This window comes from Streptopelia decaocto (assembly GCF_964273445.1).
Source record: "Streptopelia decaocto genome assembly, chromosome: 1".
Taxonomy (NCBI): Eukaryota; Metazoa; Chordata; class Aves; order Columbiformes; family Columbidae; genus Streptopelia; species Streptopelia decaocto.
Genome location: NC_138663.1, coordinates 55,631,286 through 55,656,786, shown reverse-complemented (window position 1 = coordinate 55,656,786; position 25,501 = coordinate 55,631,286). Strand labels below are relative to the sequence as shown.

Below are 25,501 nucleotides of genomic sequence, written 5' to 3'. Positions count from 1 at the left end.
CTATAGCACATCCATTGAATTATTTGGGTTATGGTTGTAGAAAGCTATTCTAGCGTGGCCAGAATGTACCAGACTTAAAATGGGCACCTCTGGTACAAATACTATTTACTGGAAAAAAAGATGCCTTTGGAGTTTTATGTAGGTAGAAGGTCCCCATAGGAATGTCAGCTGGTGTCTCTCCATATTAGACCAGATAAAGAAAATTATTAATCAAATACAATGTTTTTGTTAGTCTTTGAATTAATTCTACTGCCTTCATGGATATTTAAAGAAGGAAAGAATTGAACAGATATAATTAGAACTTTTTAATTTTAAAACAAGTCCCCTTCCCATCTTTTTCTTTGTTTCCAGAACACCACAGAATTCCTGATTTGGAAGAGGCAAGTTGGTTGCTGGGGAACATCAACCAGACTGGCTACTTTAGAGTTAATTATGATATTAGGAACTGGAGGCTGCTAATTAATCAGCTGACAAGGAACCATGAGGTAAGCCCCTTTTCTCATCCCTAAAATTTGCTTTGGTAGGTGAAACTTCAGTGTTCCGTTGCCCTAAATGGTTCAATATTTCTGCTTGCCCCTCACAGGTTATCTCTGTCAGTAATCGAGCAGGCTTGATCGATGATTCATTCAATCTAGCCAGGTATGTTTTCCTGAAGATAATCTATCCTCATACACATTCCTGCAATAATTCATCTAATCAGTAACTCAGCATTTGAGTGTGTTTCGATGTTAAGTATGTTTTAAGCTCACTTCAGTTCTTTTCCCCTCTCTTTTTTTCTTTGTATGGCACATAAACATGGTCTGTAGTACATTCACTGCTTTTGATCAATAATTGCTGTAGGGTATTTCCGAGTCTGGAGAGGTATGATCAATTTTGCAGCAAGTTCAATTTAACACTTTGGAGATAAATAATCTCTTTCCTCTTTCTCTAAAGAATGAGTTTTTTTCTTCTGTTTTTCCCTAATGCCTCACCACCTTCTTTTTTTTTTTTTTTAAACTGACCCTTGTGCTGTATTTGATTTATTATGGAAGGCACGTTCAAGCTTCAGGATTTTTTTTTTTTTCCCACTGACTTGTACCGTTATATAATTTTTCCAATATCTTTCTTTTCTTGTAATCCGCTAGAACAGACTCTTTTTCTGCATGATGCTTTTCATGCACAATGGAAAGTAAGAGTTTGGTCAACCATTTCTGGAATATATATGACATTTTGTGGTTTACTATTATCAAAGTTAATAATTAACAAGTATAGTGCTGGTTAGGTAATGCCTTCTTTACGAATTGAGGTGATGACATTGTTCCCATTTTGAAATCAGGACATCCTATGTGTTCGTAGTGAAAGTGTAAAATGAGAAAAAAGTAGTGGAGTATTTCAAACATTTTGATTCTTGGGGTACCTAGGAACATTGCATGAGTAAAACACTGATGCCAAAGGCAGTGTGAAAAGAATTCCTTATATTACTGGCTTTTCTGTTTGCTAGTATATTTATAGCCATATTTGAGCAGGGGCTTGCAAGAATCGGCAATACTGAGGTACATTTCACTACAAATGGTCACCAGAGATGTTTGAGATTCAGGCACAGTGTCACACAGAAATTATGGCTCAGTGATGTTCCAGCATCGCTGCAGTAAAACACAGTTGTGTGCCCTACCACTCTGTTCCTGCTGCCAGTGCCAGACTGAATATATGACAGAAACTAGTGATTAGCCCTTACTTAACAGTCCAGAGATGTACTGGGGAAGGAGGCATCATGGGGAGAGAAGGAGTATCCATTTGCTTTTTGCACTGCCCTTCATTCTTGCCTTGTGGCATCTTCCCATTGGCAACAGTAAAGGACTGGAAATAGGTCATCACTTCAGACTTCAGTGAAGCGTGATTTGTGTACTCTCAGGCTAGTAGAATATTGCAGAGTATTCTGAAATATCTAGACTGTTAGAAGACCTACTAAACGTTCACTAATGTAGCAGTCTGTTCCAATTTTATTTGCTTTTGGCACCTCAGAGAAGCAGTGTGCAGTTACACAGAATCAGTGTGGTGCTTTCTTCTTTTTCCATGCGCTGAACACAGTCAGATGTGGCTAGATTTCCCTGAAAATCTAGACACTGAAAAAAGCTGCTTCTTAAGCAGATTCTTGTAGGTGGGTGTTTTTCTTCTGAGTCATTACTGAGCCGGTGCTCTAGGACATCTTGTTCGGGAAACATAAAGGCAAGGTCTTGATGAAAGGCCCAACCTGCAACGTCTGTCCAGGTTTTGTCTACCTAAAATCCACCCAGAGATTAGATGACTAACACATTCTTCTCTTGCTTTCCAAAGCAGTTTTATGGTGATACTGGATCCTGCTGTTTTTTCAGAGGTAACTGTGCCAGAGCACTGTGAAGTCTTTCACAAGATTTCACATTGTAAAAACTTCACTTCAAAGTAGTTGAGCAGAATATTCCAGTGTATACACGTGCATACAAAGCTATTACTTATGAGGAAATATTCTAAGAGGGATATGTAGCTATATTGCTGTTTCTTTTAAATCTCTGCACAGACTCCTGTCAGTAGTATTACTTTGAGTACGTCTTACAAGCCAGTCTGGATGGAAGAAAGATCTGCTTATTTGCAAATAGTAGCTACTCTTCAAATACGTACATTTAGTCACCTAGTGTCTTTCCTATTAAAAAAACAAACCAAAAACAATTATAAAGATGCTGAAGTTAGTTGGATTGTCTAGCTGACTATATGGTACCTTTTGAAGAAAAGTTTGGTATTTTTTGTTTTTATTTATCCTTTCCCAGACAAAGAAAGACCAGGAATAGGCCTAATCCTTTCCTTGTTCCTGTATCGTAAGCATGACAAGAGGGGCGTTCAGAGACTGTGCGGTGGGGACCTTGATGACAGAGTGTCTGAACTTCTGGGGATAGAAAAGCAGATGGATAAGCTCTTGCTAGGACAAGTGATGGAGAATTGCGTGCTGGTGCTGCAGCGCAGCTCACCTGTCCCTGCTGTGTCAAGTGCTCCAACGTGGCACAGCAGCGTTCATAAAACAAGCTACAAGGGCTATCAAAGCCACACAGACTCTTTCAGTTTCCCCAAAAAAGTCAGCATTCAGAAGGCCACCATCAGCCTAAAAAGCAGCTGAGCTTTCCCCACCTTGGCTGCAAGGCACAGCACAGAAAGTCGCTTCGCTTTGTTTCAGAGCAGTACCGTGGTTTGTGTGTTGCCTGCCACGTGGATGCAGCGCTTATTCAGTCTCGCCTCCAATGCACAGACTGTGTTTCTCCCTGCACATATAATGTGATAGGGAGATTAAATGCATATGATTGTCTCTGGCTGTGACATGAGGAAAGGTGAGTAACCTTATTGACCATGCACAGAGGTTGCAATTGCTCATTTAGACCTGACTTCTGAGAAGGCTGGCTGTTTTTAAGGGTAATTCAGTTCTCAGTTGTGGTCCCCAGTTGTTCTGATAGGTTATGTTCTTGTCTACAACTATAAACATACACATTTTGAGAGAGAGAACTGTGGAATATATAACTTTTATTTTAATCACTAGCTATTATTTTCAGTGATAAAATAATACAAAAAATGAAAACATAACTTCTTAAATTCATACTGGTCCTTTTTAAAAGAATTTCCAACACAGTTCTTTTTACTGTACTGAAGAGACTGTATTTCTTCAAAATACCCTGTCCTTAGAAACTTCTAAAGTATTCCCTAGTGTGTATTTGAACCTGATACAGATAATGTCCATCCCACACCAGAAGGGTTCCACTCAATTTTTCTGCTGTCCTAATGTGGTATGTCCAAATACAATTATCCTGTGTAGTTATACTGCTAATTGATTTTGCTGTGGAAAAGTTCAGGAATATCTTTAGTAAAATGTAATAATATTTAGGTCTGGAGAAGGTGAAAAATTTGCTCACATAAATTATTTTGAAACACCACATTTTGTTTGTTCATTTATTTTTAAAGGTGTGTTTGATTTCGTTCCTCAAAAATGTTTATTATCCTTTTACTGTCCAGCATAATGTTTTCTCAAAAATAAACAACATAAATGAAGTGCTGCCTCCAAGGAATATTTTAAGCTCCATAACTTTACTTTCATAAAGTTTTGCCCATTTTATATGGAAATATATTCCTTTTTTTCCCTTTTTGGTGTATTTTGGTTCCATAAAATTAATTAAGCAGAGTTGAATTGAATAATAATAATAAAAGAAAGCCACAGATTGCCCACTGTGTTTGAATTCTTGAAAGCTTGTTTGTTTTTCAGATTTTTAAGCATAATTTTGTTCTCAGCTGTACTACATGCATACACCCTGAGGATCTAGGGAACTCTAGCCTTGGTAGTAACATAGCTTATGGAAATACATGCCCCAAATTCTTGAGCAAGAATAGCACCTTGACACTCTCTCCTCCCTTGTTCTTGAAGATCCTTTATCTTTTGGGGATGTTTTGTATTAAATTTCAGTAGATCTTGAAAATAAGTTGATTGAGGTGAATGTGATGTGTTGGCTGAAAAAGCCAAGAAAAGACTGTGGTTCTCTTCTAAGCTTAAACTGAGCAGAGGGCAGTTCAGATAGCTCCATTAAGTAGTGTCAATGGAAATAGCAAAGATCCTACCTTTTCTTGAGAGTGTAAGTAATGTTGTCAGCTTCTCCTGTGTGTCTCCTTCCTTTGGATAAGGGTTTGGTTACTGAGCATGTGAGGTGGGATGCCTCCCACTTCAGGCATCCTGAAGGTAGACTTGTATGTCTGATCTTGTCACTTTGCAGTGCACTGACACTTAATAGACAGAAACGTGCTGCACCTGACCTCTCAAAGCCACTTAACCACATAGGATAAGAGAAATTACCCTCCTAATGTCAGGAGTGTTGTGTTAGCCCTAGTTCTTCCTTGCTGAGCTCTAAATCTTCATATTCATTTCCCCTCATCAAGCTGGTTGACTTAATCCAATATTATGTCAAAGAAACAGGTCTGGTTTGTATTCAGTGTTAATCAGCATTGGATCAGATGCGACTAAGGATACCTATTTTACTCTCATCTAAAATAGTTACTGTTCTTTCCAGTTCTGGAAGAAACCATCAGTTTTGTCTCTTGAAACATAATGTGTGTCTCATGCCCCATTGATCCTGCCTGCACCATAGTCAGCTCACCATGTTAAGGTGGCAGGTGCTTGGTTTGCATGCCAGATGCTCAGGAAGCCATTTTTTTTTTCCATGCTGACAATCTGTCTTACTATCAATCAGTATCTCATCTTGTGTTCTGTGGTTGGAGAGAGAGCGGTAGAGTTCCTTGGATACTCATTTTCCTGACAGTTCCCTTTTGGGTGGGTCATAGGCCTTGTGACAGCACAGTGCATGTCAAGAATACACTCATTGGTTACACATTAACAAAGGCCTATGATAAAACTCAAGAGTGTTTTTTTTGTGTGTTTCTTAGCTTCTTAACTGGATTCATGAGAAAGCATGAAGCGGTGTTGTTAAATAATTGTTCTTCTGCTCCAGGGATGAATGGCCATGGTGGAGTGCTGTCCATTTCCTTTCACAGATTAGGGGGCGGATGAGCCACAGTCTCTCCAGATGAAGTTTTTTTTTAGGCCAGAAAAGCCCGTGTAACTTCAGAAATACAGGGAGCTGTGTCAGAAATGAGCAATGAAAACCAAACCAAACCAAACCAACCAACCAACCAACCAAATGAAACACAAAAAAACCCAAACCAGACCTTCAAACTTACCTGTGAACTTCCCTGCAGCTGATGGCTTTCATGACAGTTCCTCTCTCTCTCTCAGAACTTCATTCACAAGGCCGAAACCAGGACCCTGGTGCAGATATACCCCGTTTCCCCAAAAATAAGACAGGGTCTTATATTAATTTTTGCTCCAATACTTATTACTTTTTTACATGTATAGCTGCCTGGACACTACTTAAATTGACTTTTTAATGAATTATAACTAGGGTTTTTTTTTGGAGTAGTGCTTATATCTCAAGCATTCTGAAAAATCCTGAAAAATCATGTTAGGGCTTATTTTCAAGGTAGGTCTTATTTTTGGGGAAATGGTGTATGATGAGTTACGATGATCATTTTCATGCTGTTAATCAGTTCATCTTGGCTTGCTTCTTTCCAAGCTGTGAGTTCTGCTGACTCTAGAAAACGAAAGAGTGAGAGTGAGGAAAAAGGTGGTAGCCACCTGCCTTTTGATACATAAATCCAGATTCTCTTGACACAAATTCATCTTTAACAGCTGGTGCATTTGACTCCAAGGCTGATTCCAGAAGTAAAATACTGAAGTAAGCTAATGCTCACTCCAGATGCTATTCTCACCAACTTGCAAAGAGAAATTAATTTAACAAGTAAGTCTCAGTTAAACCAAATACAATGTTTGCAATCTAGAAAACCATGTCTTCAGGACACCTTGTTTTATTTTTTTCTAAAAAACAAAAACATAAACAAAAACAAATCAAAGCCAACCCTCTTCTTATACCTTGAGTTAATTTCTGGATATGGAGTGTTGCCATACAGGAAAAAACAACTTATCCATTCAGCTACCTGAGGCAGCACCACCCCCCATAATGATTAGCTGTCATATTTCTGGAAATTGAGAGTTATCTTGTAACTAAGCCTCAAGTTTTTACACTTCCATATATAATCCAGAATTATTGCTGCTAAACTAGAAGAATGTTTTCTTGAAGATTCTGGTGGAAATATGAACTATGGAGTTCAAGTGATTTTCATTGTTGCTTTCCTCCTCCAGAGATTAGATTTCATTTATTGTAGTATTTGAAGTTTTCCAACATATCTGGGCTAATTGGTTCCATGTTACACTTATTTGTGTTACTTAAAGTCCTGTTCAGTGTAATGTCAGGAAAAGTCAAGGCATTTGAGGGCCATTTAAAATTCTGGGGCTGGATAACAAGTAGGTGACAAAGGTAGAAGTTTTCATCTAGCCCAATTAATATACTTCAAAGTGTTTCAAAATTTCAACAGCCACATCCGAGGTTGTTGACCTTTTTTGCTTGGGTATTCAAAAACAATCATATAAGGTCCATTTAAATGAATGAACTGCCATTTAACTCTAGCCTTCATTACTACTCCTGATTGCATTTGCTGAAAGTTCAACACAGTGGCAAACAACAGATATGTTAAGCAGCTCCCTTAATTACTGCTTCTGAGTACCAGCTAAGGGAGCAAGTATTAGATCGATAGTTTGTATCACGCTTGATTAATAGTGGTATAGATTTACTATTTTAATAAATGAGGCCTCATCTAAATTATTTCGGCAGATGCCATAGTAACTCTTTTTCACTGTCAGGCAAATTTTGGTGATGGTTGATCAGCAATTGATTTAGATATGGCTACTTATAAAAGTGGTTTGATTTCTTTTGACATAAATACTCTCTCAGTGGGCCAGAGCAGCTGCAATCTTTTTAATTGAAAATAGAAAGCTACAAATATTTTAAGGTAATCATCTTTGTTTCCATATGCTGCGTGTCAGTTCATATGTTCTGTGACATATTACAGCCTTGATATGTGCTTTACATGGAGATACACATTTCAGCTAATGTTTGCATATGTTCGTACAAGAAGAATCAAAACGATTCTTGAGAGTAAGCACATTAAAAGTCAATTCTGCTTTTGTACTGTGTGTCATATGTGTATCTGATCCTGTTCTGTAGCTAAGAGCAGTAAAGCAAATTGCACAGGACATTCCAGAGAACTGCTGGTGCTGCGAGAGCATCCTGGACAATAGAAAAACCTTCTAAGAGCTGGGGAAGAAGTTGGAGAAGACTCTTCAGCACATACAAAAGAGAAACTATAGTTCTCTGCAAAGTCTTTAGTGAGGGGGGTAGGTCTTGGTGTAGTATACACCTATCCTGTAGAAGTGGATGATATTCTTAATCCACATCCCCACAAGATTTGCCTGTGCTTCAATTATTTCTGGTACTTCTGAGTTATTATAGCAGTAATTGTTTTATGCTGTAAACTACATAATTCTTAGCTGAACCCAGAATTACCTGTCAGCAAAACATGCCTCTGGTTTCAAGGAAGTGAAAGAATTATTTTTATCCAGTGATTGTTAACCCATTGTCTTTTCACCCCATGGTCTTGGTCTGTGTCAGTTCAAGCTGGTCTCTGAAGTCAGCTTGGTATGGATGTATCCATGTTGCAGTACAGATGCCAGGAACTCCTGTGTAATGACAGAGGAGGGGAATAGTCTGTGAAATTTGTTTTGGATACATTAATTAAACCAGATCTGAATTACACTTGCAACTCAAAAGTTTGAGTTTAAACAAGAGGAGGAGAACGACATGAGTGGAGCTTGCTGAACACTTCTTAGCAACTTTGAGTACTGGAAAGGGAGATGAGAGATGCAAATACAGCTTCAGGAATCTGTGTTGGTGGGGCAGAGGGAAGTCTTCATCCAGCCTCACAGACTATGCCATTCTGTGGGGGCCCTATCCCCTCCTACCTAGCATATACCTGTTCCCTGTGCATTCCTCTCATCTACAGACCCCTTTTTCTTCCTTGCAGCTGCCTGGTCAGCCCTTTTATCCACCTCCGTCACCTGTTCTCTCACAATAAACATCTTTTTTTCATCCTTACCCTTATCCCAGAACCCCATTACTTTTGTTTCTGAGGGTCTGGGAGGACTAGTATGGAGGGCAAAAGAACCTGCTACTACCTTGGTCAAGGTAGCAGCAATGAGCCACCCTGAGAGGCTGGAGGTGCTGTGCTAAACACCCTGTCCTTTCCTAACATCAACAAAAGATATATGAATAAAGGGCAAGAACCAGCTTTCCTAACTAGAAAGGACAATGCTGATACCTCATCAGCTAAATGAGATAGTCTGCTACCTTAGACTACTGACTGCTTTGCCTGCTGTTTTGACCTGACTGCACTGTTGCTGCTCATAAATGATCCTACTTCTTGGTCTCATCTGATTGCTGTTTGCCAGGATTGTTGTCTAGAGGAGGTCTGGTCTTTGTCAGCGTATGCTCTATCTGCTTGGCGGAACATACTGCCAGGGTGAATTTTTATTCAAGGTGCAGGTTATACATTCAGTTTTTTTCGTCTTCATTTGGTGATTTTATAAAGCAGTTTTTTAAACTCTAGGCTAAGGTCCCCTTGCTTGATAAAATTTAGGAGGAGTCTTGGGAATTAGTGTTGTGTTAGTTTATCCCCTTCCTTTTTGGCTACAAGTGTGTTTTGCTCTACCCAGAAATCAAGCAATAGGTGCAGGAAGGACCTTGTTATGACTAAGGCACAGGGACTAGAGAAACCTGGGATTCCATTTTTGCTATAGACTTCCTGATGATCTTGGTCAAATCATTTAAACTGTTTGTGTCTGTCTTCACTCAGTAAAATGGAGATAAGAGGATAGATGAGGGTTTATGGGAATTTCAGAGAGCCTTTTATTATAAATATGTTTATAGGGAATTGCTTATACAAAAATAATATCCAATTCTGTAGATATTCTGGCAAACAAAATTCAGATTGTATGTGTACTTTCAAAATCAGGCTTCTGTGCTTTCCATATGAAGTTTCTAGCTTTTAAACACATATTTCACTTGGCTGACTGATATGCAAATCATAAACATTAGAACAGGAAAAAAGAGAGATATGAAAGAGTATTGTGCATAATAATAAATGAACTCAATTTTGAATTAGCTCAAACATGGTCTCATAGATACCATTGGCCATTGATAACTTCAGGAATAGAAGGCTGTTTCATTCCACCCTTGCCAACAAATTAATCAGAAAGAAAATAAACAGCACTTTTAGTAATTGAGTCATCTGAAATTGACATCTATTAGCCCCTGAAATACATTCAAATTTCTTTAGTGAATTTAAGTCTGTGAATGACATACTGCTCAAAAATCTGGGTTTCATGATGATGAAAAACATGACATACATAACTTACTGCATAGTCTTAATTTTCAGCAGTAAGATTATTCCTTTTCATCTTGTACTACTTTTTAAAAAAATGCCTTTTTTTTCCTTCATATGGGGAAGAAGAGGAGAGACACTGACTTCCAGTTTGAAGAAATTATTATTGCATTTTTACAAACACAAGGAGTTTTAAGTTTGTTTGTTTGTTTGTTTCTATTCTGTTTTCAACGAAGGTGATTAATTCAAATCAATATTAGCCTTTGCTTATGTGGCAACTCTAAAACTGTGCAAGATAATTTAAGCCATGTGATACTCTGGTAATTACATTGAATTTGAACTATTCTTTGTAGGATGCTTCAAATGCTCTTGTGTGGAGTTGAATGTCACTTGAAGAGTCCTCAAATATTTTGCATGTAAGAAAACATAATAAGCAGGCTTCACTTTCAAACTGTCATACTCTCTAAATACTTTGATGTTGGAGGGATTGAATGCTGATTAAATTTAGTATTTAAAATGAGCTTGTAAGCCAAATGTTGCTTTTGTATTTATCAAAGAGCAGATGTGTGTTCCTGTCCTGTTTATTTGGAAGTCCATAGCTGGTAGAAATTGTAATGCCTCCATTAAGCCACTTCAGATGTTACAGGAAAACAGAGTCCTTATCTGGTCCTAAGTTAGCCCAACCCTGGGAGCAGAAGATGAGGCAGATCATTCTTTGATACTGGAGATCACAGGGTTGTCCATCAGTTTTTGATGAGAAAACATTCTTTTTCCAGCTTCCCTTGTTGAACATAGATGCCAGCATGAGTTGAAGGTAAAACCTGTGACTACAAGAATTAGTTTCCCTGTTGCATGGGTCACCTTGCTCAAAGCTTTCTTTATGTGTCAGGGTTCAGCATACCTGTTTTTACTCAGCTGCCAAAGAACTGCTGTTAAAGCACTGTAGGAAAGAATATCCTGAATACATCAGCAGAGTCATCGGTCCTTGATAGGTCCAGAAGAAATGAATAGCGTTAGAAAAAGCCAAATACGGTTAAATATGCATGTTCATTGGCACCAACTTTGTGAATTATTTTAATCCTCATGCTTCACTTTAAAGGTAAAAGAATGAATCAATGAATAAGAATCCTAACTTATTTTAAACTGTCCCATTCTGGGTTAATGAGCATAGTCTAATTATTCATATATTAGCCATACACAGAAACAGAACTGAAGTTAATCTGAGTGGCACTTCTGTGTTCTGAAGAGCTGTGTTTTCCACCTTCAAAATTATCCAGACAAAAAGCTAGTAATGTTTTACATATTTCATAAGAAACAGATGATGCAGGGTGAGTTTTAAACCAGCAGCAAGTAAATCACCTCATTTCCATTGTTTCAACAATGCAGACCAGTTTGCTGCCAGCTTGGATTTTCTAATTTTGATTTAAACACATGACTTATAATGACTTTGTTGGGTGGTGGGACTAAGGAATTTATGGTGCACTTGTATATGGGACTCTCATCACTGTACAGCAGCCCTGTCATTTTTGTGACAGAATCTGTTTGACTGGTGCTGGATTTATGATAGAAATAATTCAGAACAGAGTAATAATTTTCCCTTGGCAATTACACTACCATTTGGTACTTTGTCCCTAAGGGGAAAATGAATGTGCTGGGATCTGTCCATAAGTTCAGTGGCTCAGTGTAAAGAACAAATCAAGGTCAGAATGCAGCTGAATACACACTGATGTTTCATAATATAATCTGGATCTCCTGCTTTTATCTGACTCATTAAAACCTCATATAATTTAAAGCTTATTTTTGATTGCTATGAGATTTTTAGTGGGAGTTCTTTGTGAGGGATATTTCATTACCACTTTCAGTACTTTCTTTTTCTGTTCATTACCTCTTTTCTCTGTAGCAGTGGCCACCCCAGCAATTTCTTCAATGTAAGCAGGATAGTACCTTGCCAAGGGTTGGTGCTTATGATATCATATAATATCATAACCCACTAAATATATATATTAACTTTTGAAGGGTCTTTTTCCACCTCTGCCCTTGTCATGAAAATAGGATATCACCTTTTCACCACAGTTCATCAGCAACCTCTTTAGGCATGAAAAACCTGCTGGACCAGGACGTTTGTCTAGAGGTAATTTGTCTAATAACTAAAACAGATCTCTTTGCTAGTCTATGTTCTTGTTCTCCTGTCCTGCACTTTAGTTAGGCAGGCAACTGTGACATTAGGAACACAGATGATAAGACAAACTTCGTACGGTGCCATGTTTCTAACATATGCTAAACTTCTCACCTGTAACAGTGGCTACGGAATGATTGACATGCTGATAAACTGATGGATTATATAAAATGTAATAAAACAACCAAAGGTCTCAAATGTAATCTTTTTGGTTAAATTTTGATTTTGTAGTCATGTTTTTTAAATGAATCAGTATGGAGAAGGCTAACTTAGAGCTGGCTTGTAGAGCCTCTTTTTTAAGTCTGGGTCCCTTTCTGTGTGACCAGTGATGTCAGTCAAAAAACTCTAATACAATAGAGGGACCCCTGATTTTTGTAGCTTATTCTAAAGCTACATAAACAACCATTCTTTTCAGGACATGAAATGGATCTGTTGGTACTCTTCTGTTAATATTTACAAGCAAAAGACCAGAGTTATAATATTCTTATTATAATGCCTCTGAGGAGTACTGAAATTATAGTGCTCCTGAGATATCCATCACTGGAGGCCTATATAAGCAAAACTAGAGAAATTTCTGTCCAGAATGGCACTGGTATGAACCTGCTTTATGTATGGAAGAGGCTAGTTGTTAAGGTGGCTTCCAGCCTTTTCATTCCATATGCTATAGGTGTAGTTTTGTAAACTTGTTAACCTATACTTGAGAAATGCTTAACCTGAACATCGGTATGCATTCAGCCACTGATTATGAATCAACACTGTTTGATTTGACAATTTTATCTGTTAAAATACTTGCCAAGACTGTCCCAGATTCCTCTGCAGAATTTTTTTGGTTGTGGGTATCTGCTTGGTAAGATTCTCAGGTGGCTACTGGAGACACACCTGAAGAAACAGTGTGACTGACCAGACTTAAGATTGGACATCACAGTATTTCTGCAGTGTTTGTGTTTGTTACCTGGTTTTAGTACAGCCCATAATCAGTTATTCCCCAAGTGTCTGTCACTATTTCAGTTTGTCTCTGAGATGGCTAAGCTGGAAGAGAACCCTCTTTCTTAACCCTGACTCTTATGCATTTCGATTTTACAGGCAATATGTGATAGTACTTTTGCAGGACTTTAAGGATAACAGTATGATTGATGGCTAAAAAGACACAAGAAAAATAAGGATATCTGTCACTGACCTTCCAGTGACATTGTTGGAAGAGAGAGTGGTAAATCAGCCTGCATGTGTAGAGTATGTACTCATGTTATATACTGTAGTGCCTTTGAATAAATATTACCAGACAATTATATGACAGGGAAATTATTTTACATATTTTCCCTTTGAGGGGAAGGTTGCTACTGTTACTTTTCTTATATTGTAGTGATAATTGCTCAACATTTTGGTTTAACAGTTCTGCAGGCCTGTGTTTTTCCATCAGAATTTACAGAGATATTCAGAACAGACTCATTCTTCGTTCTGCCTTTTTACCTTGTCTTGGTTATTATCTTGTTCCATAAATGACACAAGTGATTTGACATAGCAGTTTTCACCAGAGGGTGGTATATGTTTCTCACAACTTGTGTGTCTTTGACCATTCCTTCCTACTTTAATGGATTCAAAAGTTTTGCTTTTGCTGGACAGGTCCTGTGTAACCATTTTTGAACATGGTTGTTCCAGGCTAGTGAAGGAGAATCCTAGAAGCATGCCAGGACCCCTTGGCTGGTGACTTGAGTTTTCCACTGTTCAAGGTCCCTTGAAGGTCCCTTCCAACCCAAACTATGATTCTATGAAGTGAGCCAGTAAATCTTGCTGGATGCAGTATCCCCGGGGAAAGAGGTGTCTTGAAATCACTCTTAGTGCTGGAAAAGCTCTTAATTTGAAGTAAAAGAGTGCAATTGTACTAAAATACAAAGTTTAAGAAACCAGCTGCCTCACTTTGTGAAGACGGAGAGTACTAGAGCATAGGTCACCACATGGACATGCTGCTTTTGCTAGTTTCTGTCTTCTGCTGGCCTGGTTGCCATGATAGTCATGATACCTCCCAGGACAATTCACACAGCTCCGAGATCTGTGACCTAGATTTTAGGACTTATTATCTGTATGTAGTTTTATGGTTCATGGTTTTTGTCTCCATGGTTCATGATGAGAGCTTCTCATATCTTGTTTTCTCAGCTACGAATGCAAAAAATTAGAAACATTCATATTTGGCATGGCTATTATAATTTTTTTTGTGTTTGTGTGTGTGAATTAAAATATTCCTCAAGCTTTTTACCTGTAGTATATGTTTAATATTTTGTAACATATACGTTTTAGACCTCATTTTACACATAAAGGTAAAACAGTGAATGTGTATATCACTACCTCTTGACAGAAACCAATGACAAGTAGTCTGGGAGTGCAGTGGAATTTGGAATTATTTAGAATAAGAGGTTCATAAACATGGCTTAGTAGCTGAAGGTGAAAGAATAGTACTTAAAGGGGACCTATGAGAAAGCTGGAGAGGGACTTTTTAAAAGGACATGTAGTGATTGGACAAGGGGTAATGGCTTCAAACTGAAAGAAGGTAGATTTAGATTAGATAAAAGGAAGAAATTCTTCCCCGCAGGGGTGGTAAGGTACTGGAACAGCTTGCCCAGAGAAGCTGTGGATCCCCTATCCCTGGAAGTGTTCAAGGGCAAGCTGAACGGGGCTTTGAGCAACCTGGTCTAGTGGAAGGTGTCCCTGCCCATGGCAGTGGTGTTGGAACTCGATGATATTTAAGGTCTCTTCCAACTCAATCATATTATTCTATGATTATATGAATAGGGCTATTGTGGTTTTCTGTAGGAACACATGCAATAAAATAATGTAGAATATATAGAACATACTGCCAAGGGAAAGTTCCTGAAGCAACACAGTTTTATCCAGGGACATGCTCCTATCTTAACTGCCACTGTAAGAGGATTTTAGATATGTCTCTACTCAGGTTTCCTCGGAGGTCCAGCCTAGCAGCTGTACTTGAAGCACATCTGCTCAATGTGTGCTGCCAGATAGTTTAACATTGGTCATAGCAGCCTTAACCACTTTCCCTCAAAATCATGATCTGAAGTGATGAATCTTCTGTCATTTATATAATAATGTCATCCACAAGCACTTCTCCTCATTCCCATCCCTGCTCTTGGGATTGATTCTGTTGGTGTGGGGAGTTGATTTTGATGAGTGTGCATAAGCTCTTCAGGGATCATACCCAGAAAGAGAAGGAGGTTCAGGAGTAAGCTCAGACTTTGCCACAATCTATTTTTGTAAGAAGGAATGTACCCTTAGGGAAACATAATGAAAATTGGGGGACAGGGGAGAGGCAGGCAGAATTGAAAGTGCTGATAAATTTGGAAGTTAGAAGCAGTGAGTGCTGAGAGTAACAGTTTCTATCGTAAACAGGATGAGTATCCTCAGCTGAGAGTCATGATTAGGAAGGCCAAAAACTCAGAAATAAGTGATAGATCTCTCTGAGTTCATTTCTGTGTCTTTATGGAGAAGTTAAGCTTAAAAAGAAATAAACTGTTTGCTTTGCAGTGATGTAATCTATTTGTTTGACAGTGATAATTTCCCTTTTGTGCTTAGCATAGAGAGATTTAATTTCAGAAGCATGATCCTAAATGTCCATTAGTGCAGCTATAATAAACATTTGTCTGTTTATTCCTTAAGCAGCTTGTTTCCTAGAGGTATTCCTCTTGTTCCTTATTCCACACTTTCTTATGTCAATCAAATTATCAGTAATAATAATCACAAATCCCATTAGGAACTAATTACATATATGCATCATCAAGCTAGTTTACCTCATTGCTAACATTATCTCCGAGATTTTTAGCTGCAGTCAATCCAGAGTGCTTCTGGCTCCATTAATTTTGGTTACACATCTTTACAAAGTATTAAGACCTAGAACTCATCTTGATGATATTCTGCTGCTTCAGAAGTAGGAAGGCAGTTCCTGAGTGACACAGTGCGGTCCTCAAGGGATCTTGGTTTTCTTGTTTGACTATGTGCTGTAACTGGAGTTGAGAGCAGAGTCTTGCTAACAAAATGTGGACAAAGAAGACATGAAGCAGACAGGAGAGTGAGTCATGACAAGGACATGGGATAGATACTTTTGAAAGCTGTTACATGAACTCACTTCTTACCCAAGAACATGAATGGAATAGGGTGTAATTCTTCCAATGGAGAGTGTGAAAAACAATGCCTTGCATGGACATGATGCACTTTGTAAGGAAATTATGGTTTTGGACCATACCAAAAAGGTCAATCTATTTCAAATATTATAGCAAAATAGCTTTTATTTGCTGTTACAACTGAGATCAACATTTATATCAACATGTATGTGTTGGTTTATATCCATAATAATCTGTGTGATTTTCTGTGTTTGCTATATGCATGCATCTCTTCCCTAGACAGTGATGGAAATTAACGGGAACATTTGCAACCAAGAGTGAGAGAGAATAGTCTTTGAAGATATATGATACTGTAGCTTAGGTTAAATGAAAGCTTGTGGAATCCAACTTGCCGACTTTAAGTGTTTAATGAAAACACAATTATTATCTCATCTCTAGGCAGGTAGAGAACTCCTTTGGGATTTAAACACATGCATCAGCAGAAGAATGTGCATTTCTAGAAAGTTCACACCCACAGGGTTACACTTCATTTCTGCAGTCTAGATAATAAAAAAAGCTGTTCTGAAAAAGAATACAGGTACAAATCCTGAAGTTTGATGTTTCCAGTATTCAGTTTTAAAAAGCAACTCTGAAATGCTTGCGTCTGTATTGCACTTTACTTGTAAAGCTATTAATTTAAGAAGCCTTCTGAAACCTTGCTAAACTCTTTCGCTTGCACGTAGAGGTCCTTTATGACTGTAAAAGAACGAGGCAAAATTCTAGCTGCTTGAGATATATAAATACCTGAAAAAAACATGGTTTATCTGGAAAGTGGTGAGACATCCTTAACCAAAGTGATGTCACTGAATGCCACTGCAGTGTAGTAAAATAAGTCATTCCAAAATGATTTAAGGTGGATAGAAGACAAAAGAGCTCCAAAGGAAATGGAAAGGAGTGGGGAGGAGAGCTGTGAAGTGGAAGGATTCCCCTTCACTGTTAGCTATTCCCAATTGCCCATGGCTAGGAGAAATGTTTTCTGAAGCAAAATGCCTTGGGTTGTTGATTTTATTCAAACAGCTTTCCGTCTTACAAATCAGCAAAGCAGTACCTCCTTTTTTTTTTTTTTTTTTTCCCCCTGAGTCTGTTACCTTGTTTTTTGTATCTTTCATAGCCACAGAAATCTATAAAAAGTAGGTATGGCTTGTCTAGTTTTCTTTAGTGTGCCTTCGTGCCTTCCTCCATCCAGTAAGTATGCTTGCACATGTGTTGGGAGAGACTGTGAGTTCCTTGCTTTATATAAGATTGGCTTTTATATCATTATAATGTCATGAGTTTATCATGTTTTTCTGCCTTTTAATTTCATTTTGAGAAAAAGAAGTCATTTTTTCCTCACCATGTATCTTCTGGAAAACCAGTTTAATACTAACTTTTTTTATTTTGCAGAGCTGGTTATTTGCCTCAGAATATTCCTTTGGAGATTATCAGATACCTTTCAGAGGAGAAGGATTTTTTGCCTTGGCATGCTGCCAGCCGAGCTCTTTATCCTCTAGATAAACTGCTGGACCGCACCGAAAACTACAACATCTTCAATGTAAGAGATGCAGCCTTTGTCTCTCTCTTTCTCTCTTCTTCTCCCTCTGCTATTATTGCCAAGACTTGAACTATTCCCCAGTTGGATACTGTAAATGACCTAGGGATATTAACTTTCTTCCTAATTATTCTGCATTTAAACATAGCAATTGTCAAGCTCTGGTTCATTTGCATTTGAATAGTGACAACTGTTGTTTGAGGCATATACAATTAGTAAAAGGAAAGGTAATTATCCTTCCTAGAAAATATTATGACAAATAAAGTATTTCACTTAAAAGAGCCAAAGTAATCTATTTCCAGATTTTATATTTTGAGGAGCCCCATGGCAATATTTAGACTGATGCCCCAGCTCAGCAAGGACACCAAATGCAAGCACATCTGAACAGGATGCAAGCAACTGAAGTAAAGATTTGTAGTCATTATTTCACCCAAAAGCCATGGTGAATTCAATGCAGTTACCTTAATTAACAAGGATTAGATCGCCATTGAATCAAAAGCCCATTCATAATTGGGTCCGAAGGGACATCAGTAACAGCTAGCAGTAGATAATTAAGATAGACAGGACAAACATTTAAACATTTTACTGAAAAAAAAGTAAAATCCTAACTACACTGAAGCATGTTTGATGAAATATACAGTATTTGATTGCAGACAGTAGTATCTATGAATACTTGGGGTTTTTTAGTTCACTATGAACTTTATATAGCCTATATATTTTCAGTGGCCAACATACTGTAATTTTATGTAATTTTGTAAAGTCTTCAAATGAAGGAACTCTCTAAAGCCTGAAATGTTCAACAGTGGTTTTTTCTTCTTAAACATTTATTTGCTTGTGTGTGTGTGTGTGTCCATTCAGAGACACACATGCTCAGGAAGGTAGAGGTGGCTGGATGAATGTAACTATGTAGAAGTACAGACAAATACATATATACACACATACACACAGCTACCTGCTGACATGGAAAATTATTTCTGTAGAGCATGTACTACAGATTAATAATGACACTCTGAGATTCTTTCTTTATGAACAATGTGGGCCTACATGCAAAGAAGAACCATATTATAAAATGATGTGGAAATAACTTGCATATTTTGTCTGTTGTTAACTGCACAGAAAAGTTTTTACAAGTCTGCCATTGCTATTTCAATTTTAAACATGGCTGTGTAAAGAAAACACAATTTTAATAAATAAAACCAGTAAAATTCACAGCTGGGTTGTGTTTTATCACTACTGATGAGAGCTTTGAAAGCAGAGGTGATAGCAGAGGAAATAAAAAGTCGTTTTCGTCACAGAATAACGTATCTGCTAGAGAGAGCTGCACTATGAATCTCCTTTTGTGTTGACATCATATATACATGCCTGTGCATCCACAGTAATAAAATAGATGCTCTCCTGTACAGTGTGTCATGTCTCAGTCTCTTTTACACATTGGTAAATTCCACTGGCAAAAGATTATGCTGAATACAATGACAGTGGTTTTCTTCATAACTGGCCAGCATACGTAAATATGTCTCCTGTGTAAAAAGTAAAAGTAAGTTAAAATACATCTTGGGCTTGTTTTGTTCTTTACGCACAACAAGAACCAAAACTTAAGACATAGTGTCATTAAATGTATAAAGCTCATTTGCAACTACATTGTTTGGTATTCTGAAGTCAACTGACTGTGCTTATGTGATGTTTTTGCCATGGCTATGGATATTAAAACAATATTCTATTAGAAGTGAACATGCGTGGTATATTTGAGATTGCCCATAGAGTAGAAATTAAGCTATTGATGCTCTTGCAACTTTTCAGTTGTGTATTTTGAGTTCAAAATAGCATATAGGAAACTCTTCTTAAATTGATGAAGGGTATAACAATAAATTGTATTATCCTAGGCATCTAATCAAATGGCTGTAGCAGTGAAAGAGGATTATATGTGGACATGTTGCTTTAATAAATGCAAATCAAAATATTTGGAAAGTAGGACATTATTTGAGGGTAAAAAATAGAGACAAAAACTCAATAGTCAATAGTATTTCAATTAAAAAAAAATGTTAACACAATGTATTTTTCTTTTTCCCCTCAGGAATATATTTTAAGACAAGTTGCATCAATGTATCTCAAGCTTGGATGGCCAACGAATAATTTAAACAAATTGCTTATTCAAGCATCCTACCAACATGAGTACTGTTTTTTTTATTTGTTTATTTGGATTTTAAAAATTATTATTATTGTCTGCTTGCAGGATATAGTTGTTATAATATACTCTCTGAAAATTTGGTTTCATCTTTAGTATGTCATACTTTTGTACCTTGGTTGTTCTTGTTTTTCCTTTCTGGGCTAGAGGAGAGGGGAAAGATGCTGTGAGATGAATTCCCCTTTCATGGGTTCGGACAACATGATTTCCGAAGCCTTTATTTAACATTTGACTTCACTAGATATTTAAGAATGTGGACTCATGTGACCACAGAGGTCGGGAAAAGCGCATAAGTGTAAATGGGGGCTGGTTTTGGTCCACGACCTTTCCTTAATTGTTACAGCAGCTGTAGACATTAGGTTGGCACTGAGATTTTTATAGCTGGATTATCTTTGATATGTTGCCCAACTATCAGTTGCTGCCACTGCTACAAAAAATAACCTTTTGTAAACATTCAAACCACATTCATTAATGCAGCCTTATTGCTTTCTTACATTTGGACAGAGAGTTGCGTCGGGAAGTCATCATGTTGGCCTGCAGCTTTGGTAACAAACACTGTCACCAACAGGCTGCAACACTGATCTCAGACTGGATTTCTAGCAATAGGAACCGGTAAGTGGAACCAAAATGTATGTTTCCCATTTCTCCAACGCAGAGGCAATAGAGCTGGCATGCTTTTCCTCTCTTGCCCTCCCTCATCCCCAGTGCCGTGTTCTGCAGAGGGCTATGGGAAGAAGCAGAGGTCTCTGGTATTATTTAAAAGTGTCTGTGGGGCTTCAGAATCAATTATTTGACTTTGCATGTATGAGTGGGTGGAGGGGACACCCATGTAGCCTCTGCCCACTTCTGATAAATTGCTGCCAGATAATTATATGCTGGAAGGCAAGAAGATGGGTTTTAAGGAGTAGTTTAAAGGAAGAAAGATGAGTGAATTGCCACTGCGTTGGCAAACAAACACACAGCCTGTGTTGTGGCAAGAGAGCAGAAGGTGCTAAGTGATTAAAGTGGGAGAGGTTAGAGGCAGGAGGACTGAGAAGTAAGAAAGGAGACAAAACAACGTATTTGAAGGAAATGTTATAATGTACTTAAGGTGGAAGACTTGGAAATGAATGTGATTCAGGAATTTATGGAAAAGCTCATGTAAGGTTTCAAAGAGGAGATAATATGGTAGCTGATGTGTTGAGAATTAACAGCACTGTAGTGGTTTGACAGCAAATACATAAGTCAGGTTGTTCAGACACAGGTTTATTGAGCTGAGCTAAGGGAACATGGATGGTGTATGAAGTTAATATTTTAAAAGCAAACATCTAAAAAATGTGAAATTACTGAAAATACAAATAGTGAAGTATGCAGTGATCTATGGACAATGAGATAAGTACAGAGAATAGGTTAAGACCATGACTTCTTGAGAAAGAATGATGGATTTTCTGATTATGTGGAATGTGGGTGTAGAAGTATTTACATGAGTACATCACATGATATTTTGGTTTAAAGGAAAATATTTTACTTTCAAGTAACAAAGAAAAAGAGAAGAGAAAAAGTCTTAAAAATATATTCCAAATATTCTATTGGCTCTGTAAAAGGATCAGATTTCTATAGACATATAGGCTTGTAGGATTTTTCAAAAACATCTTGGGCCAATCAGGTGTTTGTTTGCAATTAAAATATGTCTGTCTGTCTTTGTAATCTGTGAAAGTCCTTTACATGCATACCCAGTTGTGTAGGTACCTGAATGTCTTTTAAAACCAGCCATGAACTGAGCATGAGTGGAAATTGAATTTGTGTATGACTTTGAAACTTTGAAAAAACCCTCAAAACTATGACTGTGCAACTGTGAGGGGGGGGGGGGGGGCGGGTTCTTGTGTAAGATGATACCAGATATATTTACTATGAAATATATACCCCAGGGTTTTATATGACTTCTTATTGACAGCAGCAACAATCAGTATGAACCTATTCAAAGATGTGATTAAAGAGAAAGAATCATTTGAAACAATCTGCAGAAGTAATTTACTTAGATATTAATTTTCAAAATTAGTTTATCAAACCTAACACCGTGTATTAGCATGCACAGCAGTGGATTATTCGGTGTTAAATAGCTGTCACCCTGCAAAGCTTTCTCCTACCCTTTGTCTTCATCCTTTCCAACAGGATTGAAGAAGGAGGCATCAGGAAAAGAAAAAAAGGGGGGGGGGGGAAAGCTTATTGCTTTACTAACAATAGCAAGAGAAGAAAGGAATAAATTCAAGAAGCCATCTGAAGATTCATCTTGGCCTTTCTATGGGGCCATTCTTGGGAACATAATATTGTGGCTGTCAGCATATGACGAGTATTATGATAAAAGCATCACAGCAGGGCAGAGGAAGAGAATAGCTACTAAGTTTAAGCAGGGTATTTCTCCAAAGAGACTGCACACTTTTGAAAAATAGCTGCAACAAATAATGTAATTACAGAATACAGATTGACAGTCAGCTGATAAATAGGGGTACAACTTGCAAAGAAGACAGAGACATGCTTTATTTATTTCTTACGATTATAGGATTTGTTCCGTTACCCACCCCGGAATTTACCAGTTGCTATTCTCAGAGCAATCTCACATACTGAATATAACCAACATATGAACTGACTGGTTTCATGTCTACTTAAATTGAAACAACGTTGCAAAGGCTACTAGTAATAGCAACTCGGTAGACAAAAAAATCAGCTTGTGTTTCACAGTAGCAACATTTTTAGGGGTCTGTCAATGTTTTCTCAGGAATGGCTGGATTCCTGCTGCGTCGGAGGTGCTCCCTGACACCTTCGCTCAGTTTAAACCAACTCTGACTGAAAACTGAAAATAAAGCAGAGGCTATTTTCCCCACTTTTCCATCCAAAAAATGATGATGATTCTATGTTAAGAATTTAATTAACATGATGTTTGAGTCATGCCTTTGCCTCTTTTAGCACTTCAGAGACAAAAGCCAGTTCATGTGCAAAGGGCAAAGAGATAAGTGCAAGATACATGCAGAGAGAGCATCCAACAGGTGCCATTTTGTATTCTTTCTTATCAGTCAAGTGTTTTGTTCAGTTTGATGCCCTTAACAGCTGTTTGTGAATTTGTGGCAAACAGCCACCTCAGAATCTATAGGAATCCCTCAGAGCATTTTCCTCACAAAGAAAGGGAGACTCATGCTGCTCATCTCTCTCCAGGCTTCTCTGACAACTCCTGGTGAGGAAAGCTGGTGACAAGTACAGAAAATATACGTATCCTTGCCTGTTCCACTTTTTATCAACAATGAGCAAAGTTGTATTTGCTGAAAACTACTCTAAAATTTCTTGTAGGTGCCCTTCCTTCTTCTGAAACAAAATGAAGACATTGACTGATGCATTGCACAAAGCCTGATGTTGGTGGGTTTGCATAGTCAGAGTACAAAGATGGAGTTCCAGAGAGCTAGGAGATATTTTTCCATACAATTATAATTTGACTATAAGAGTGAAAAATGAAGCTAATTTGCAGCCTTTTCACCCATCCCTTGCCAAAAACCTTATTCTGGAAGAGGAAATATTTTATACTATGAGCTAATTCACAAGAAGTGCATGTTGGAAAGAACACAAATTATTCAAAGCAGTAGACCCCAAAATGAGACTACGGAATTAGGCTTGTGTCCCAGGATTCTAATCAATACAAAATTAGAGTAGTATTAAATTAATATGTGGTATTAAATGCCACATAAATGCACAGACAGTAAATTGTGTAAAGGAGGTTTTGATTGCCTGGCAGTAACTGCAGTCGAAGTTCGAATAAGTATAACAAAGAATGTGCAATTAATACCATAGAAATGCTAAAATTCATTGTAGAAATGCTAAAATTCATAACTTCTTAGCCACATTTTTGATCTATGACCTTTTGGAAGTTCTTTTGAAATGTTTTTTTCTGTTTTATTTGTAGCATTTAATTATGTACATTGTGTTGGGTAATAAACAAATACAGTAACATCTAACTCTGTTTTACCAGCAACTGCCTACAGTTGCTGTGGTTTCTGGTAATTATATTTAGTCTGGTAGGTCCAGAAATTAATTACTATCTACTATTCACTGTAGGGGACTGAAATAATCATAATAATAAGTTACTGTTTGTACTTTGTAATTATATGTTCTTTACTGTGCAAATAATTTGTCACTGTTCACCAAGTAAAAGAATGGTCATTCATAGCACAAAGCCAGACGTCCTTTATGTGTTTCCAGCACTATTTGAAAAAAGCCATTAGATTTACAACTTCAGATTTTCTTATGATATTAATAAAAACCCCATACTTGTGATCTGCAACATCAGCCTTCATGTATGAGAGTAAAAGTCAGCTGAGGGGCTCAAAGGCTTTCATTTTTTAAGTGACTTAGGTGTTGCAGTGCTTCATTTTTAAGTGCTTGGCTCACAGGGCAAAATCAGAATCTTGGAGTTACACTTCCTACAAGGGAAACTGGGAACCTCTAGATGAGGTTGGTGGCAGCCACTATGCTGAAAGCCTTTTAATATGAGAATGTGAATAAAAAGTGGACCCTCTTAGAGTCCAGCTCTACAGATAGAAAGATACTTACATCAAATGAATATGTAAGTGGAAATCACAGAGTTAGAGGTCCTTTCAAGAGATGCCTTTCAACAGTATCACTAAATCAGGAAAAGGTCTGCTTCTTTTCTTTTCAAACACATCTGGCAGAGGAGCTGCTCCTCAACCCTCTTTCAAACAGTAGTTCTGAGATTGTAGTAGAGCTTCAGTTTAGTACCTTAGCCCCACACCTGCCACATGCAGAAGACCACCCTGATCCCTTATCTGTGAGGTGTTTGGGACAGGATTAAGACACTGCAACGTGCTTTCCTCCTCTAGTTGAATCTCAACCACTGTGATTTGCTTCATTAGCGAGAGAAATAATATAGCTCTCCAACCTAAAGATGAGAGGGTTCATCTGAAAGAGGGAGGCTTGAGTACCCGAAATACCAGGATTACTTTGTATACAAGGGGCTTTAGATCGTATTGCTCACTGCCACCAAACATGATGCAAAAACAAGGAAAATGGCTCTAAAAAGAAAGTTTGGCTCTACAAGCTAGCAAACCAAACACATAACATATAGAAGAGGCTATAAGGAGACATCTGGTTGTACTGGTCAAGGAATTGATATAATATTCTAAAACTTGCACTTGTTAAAAAAGATGTTATTATTTCTCTAAACTGAAAAGCTAAGATCATACTTCAGGTTATGGCTTAAGGTCTTTTCAGTCACTGAATTTAAACCATTTTGCTTTTTATAAATGGCTGGTGGCTCCAGCATATTTTCCTTGAAAGTCCACGTTGACTTCTGACTTGACAGTTGATATGAAGGCAAACATTTTCACTCTCTTTAGTTGGGTTATATGCCACCTCTGTATTGGAGCAACGTAAACCCTTGAGACTTCCCTGTTGATGTTCAGAAGAATACAAACCTAGTAGAAAACATATAAGCGCATTGGAATTTCCCTCGTAAGGTTACTGTGATTCAGTGAACAGCAGAATGCTGTACAGGAGAAGCTACTGTTGGCTGAAAATTAAGATGTTTGCTTCTACCTTCA

The 25,501-nt window shown here is 37.7% G+C and overlaps 1 protein-coding gene across 1 annotated transcript in view; it reads left to right on the top strand.

Moving 5' to 3' along the window:
- The window catches only part of TRHDE (thyrotropin releasing hormone degrading enzyme), a gene marked incomplete at both ends in the record, with an annotated part of 208,642 nt that overhangs the window by 165,882 nt on the left and 17,259 nt on the right, over positions 1-25,501 (top strand). Inside the window, 5 exons of the mRNA XM_082052838.1 lie at positions 352-485; positions 584-639; positions 17,593-17,740; positions 19,809-19,906; positions 20,424-20,531. Of these exons, the coding sequence (XP_081908964.1) occupies positions 352-485; positions 584-639; positions 17,593-17,740; positions 19,809-19,906; positions 20,424-20,531 (544 nt within the window). The remainder of the gene's footprint in view (positions 1-351; positions 486-583; positions 640-17,592; positions 17,741-19,808; positions 19,907-20,423; positions 20,532-25,501) is intronic.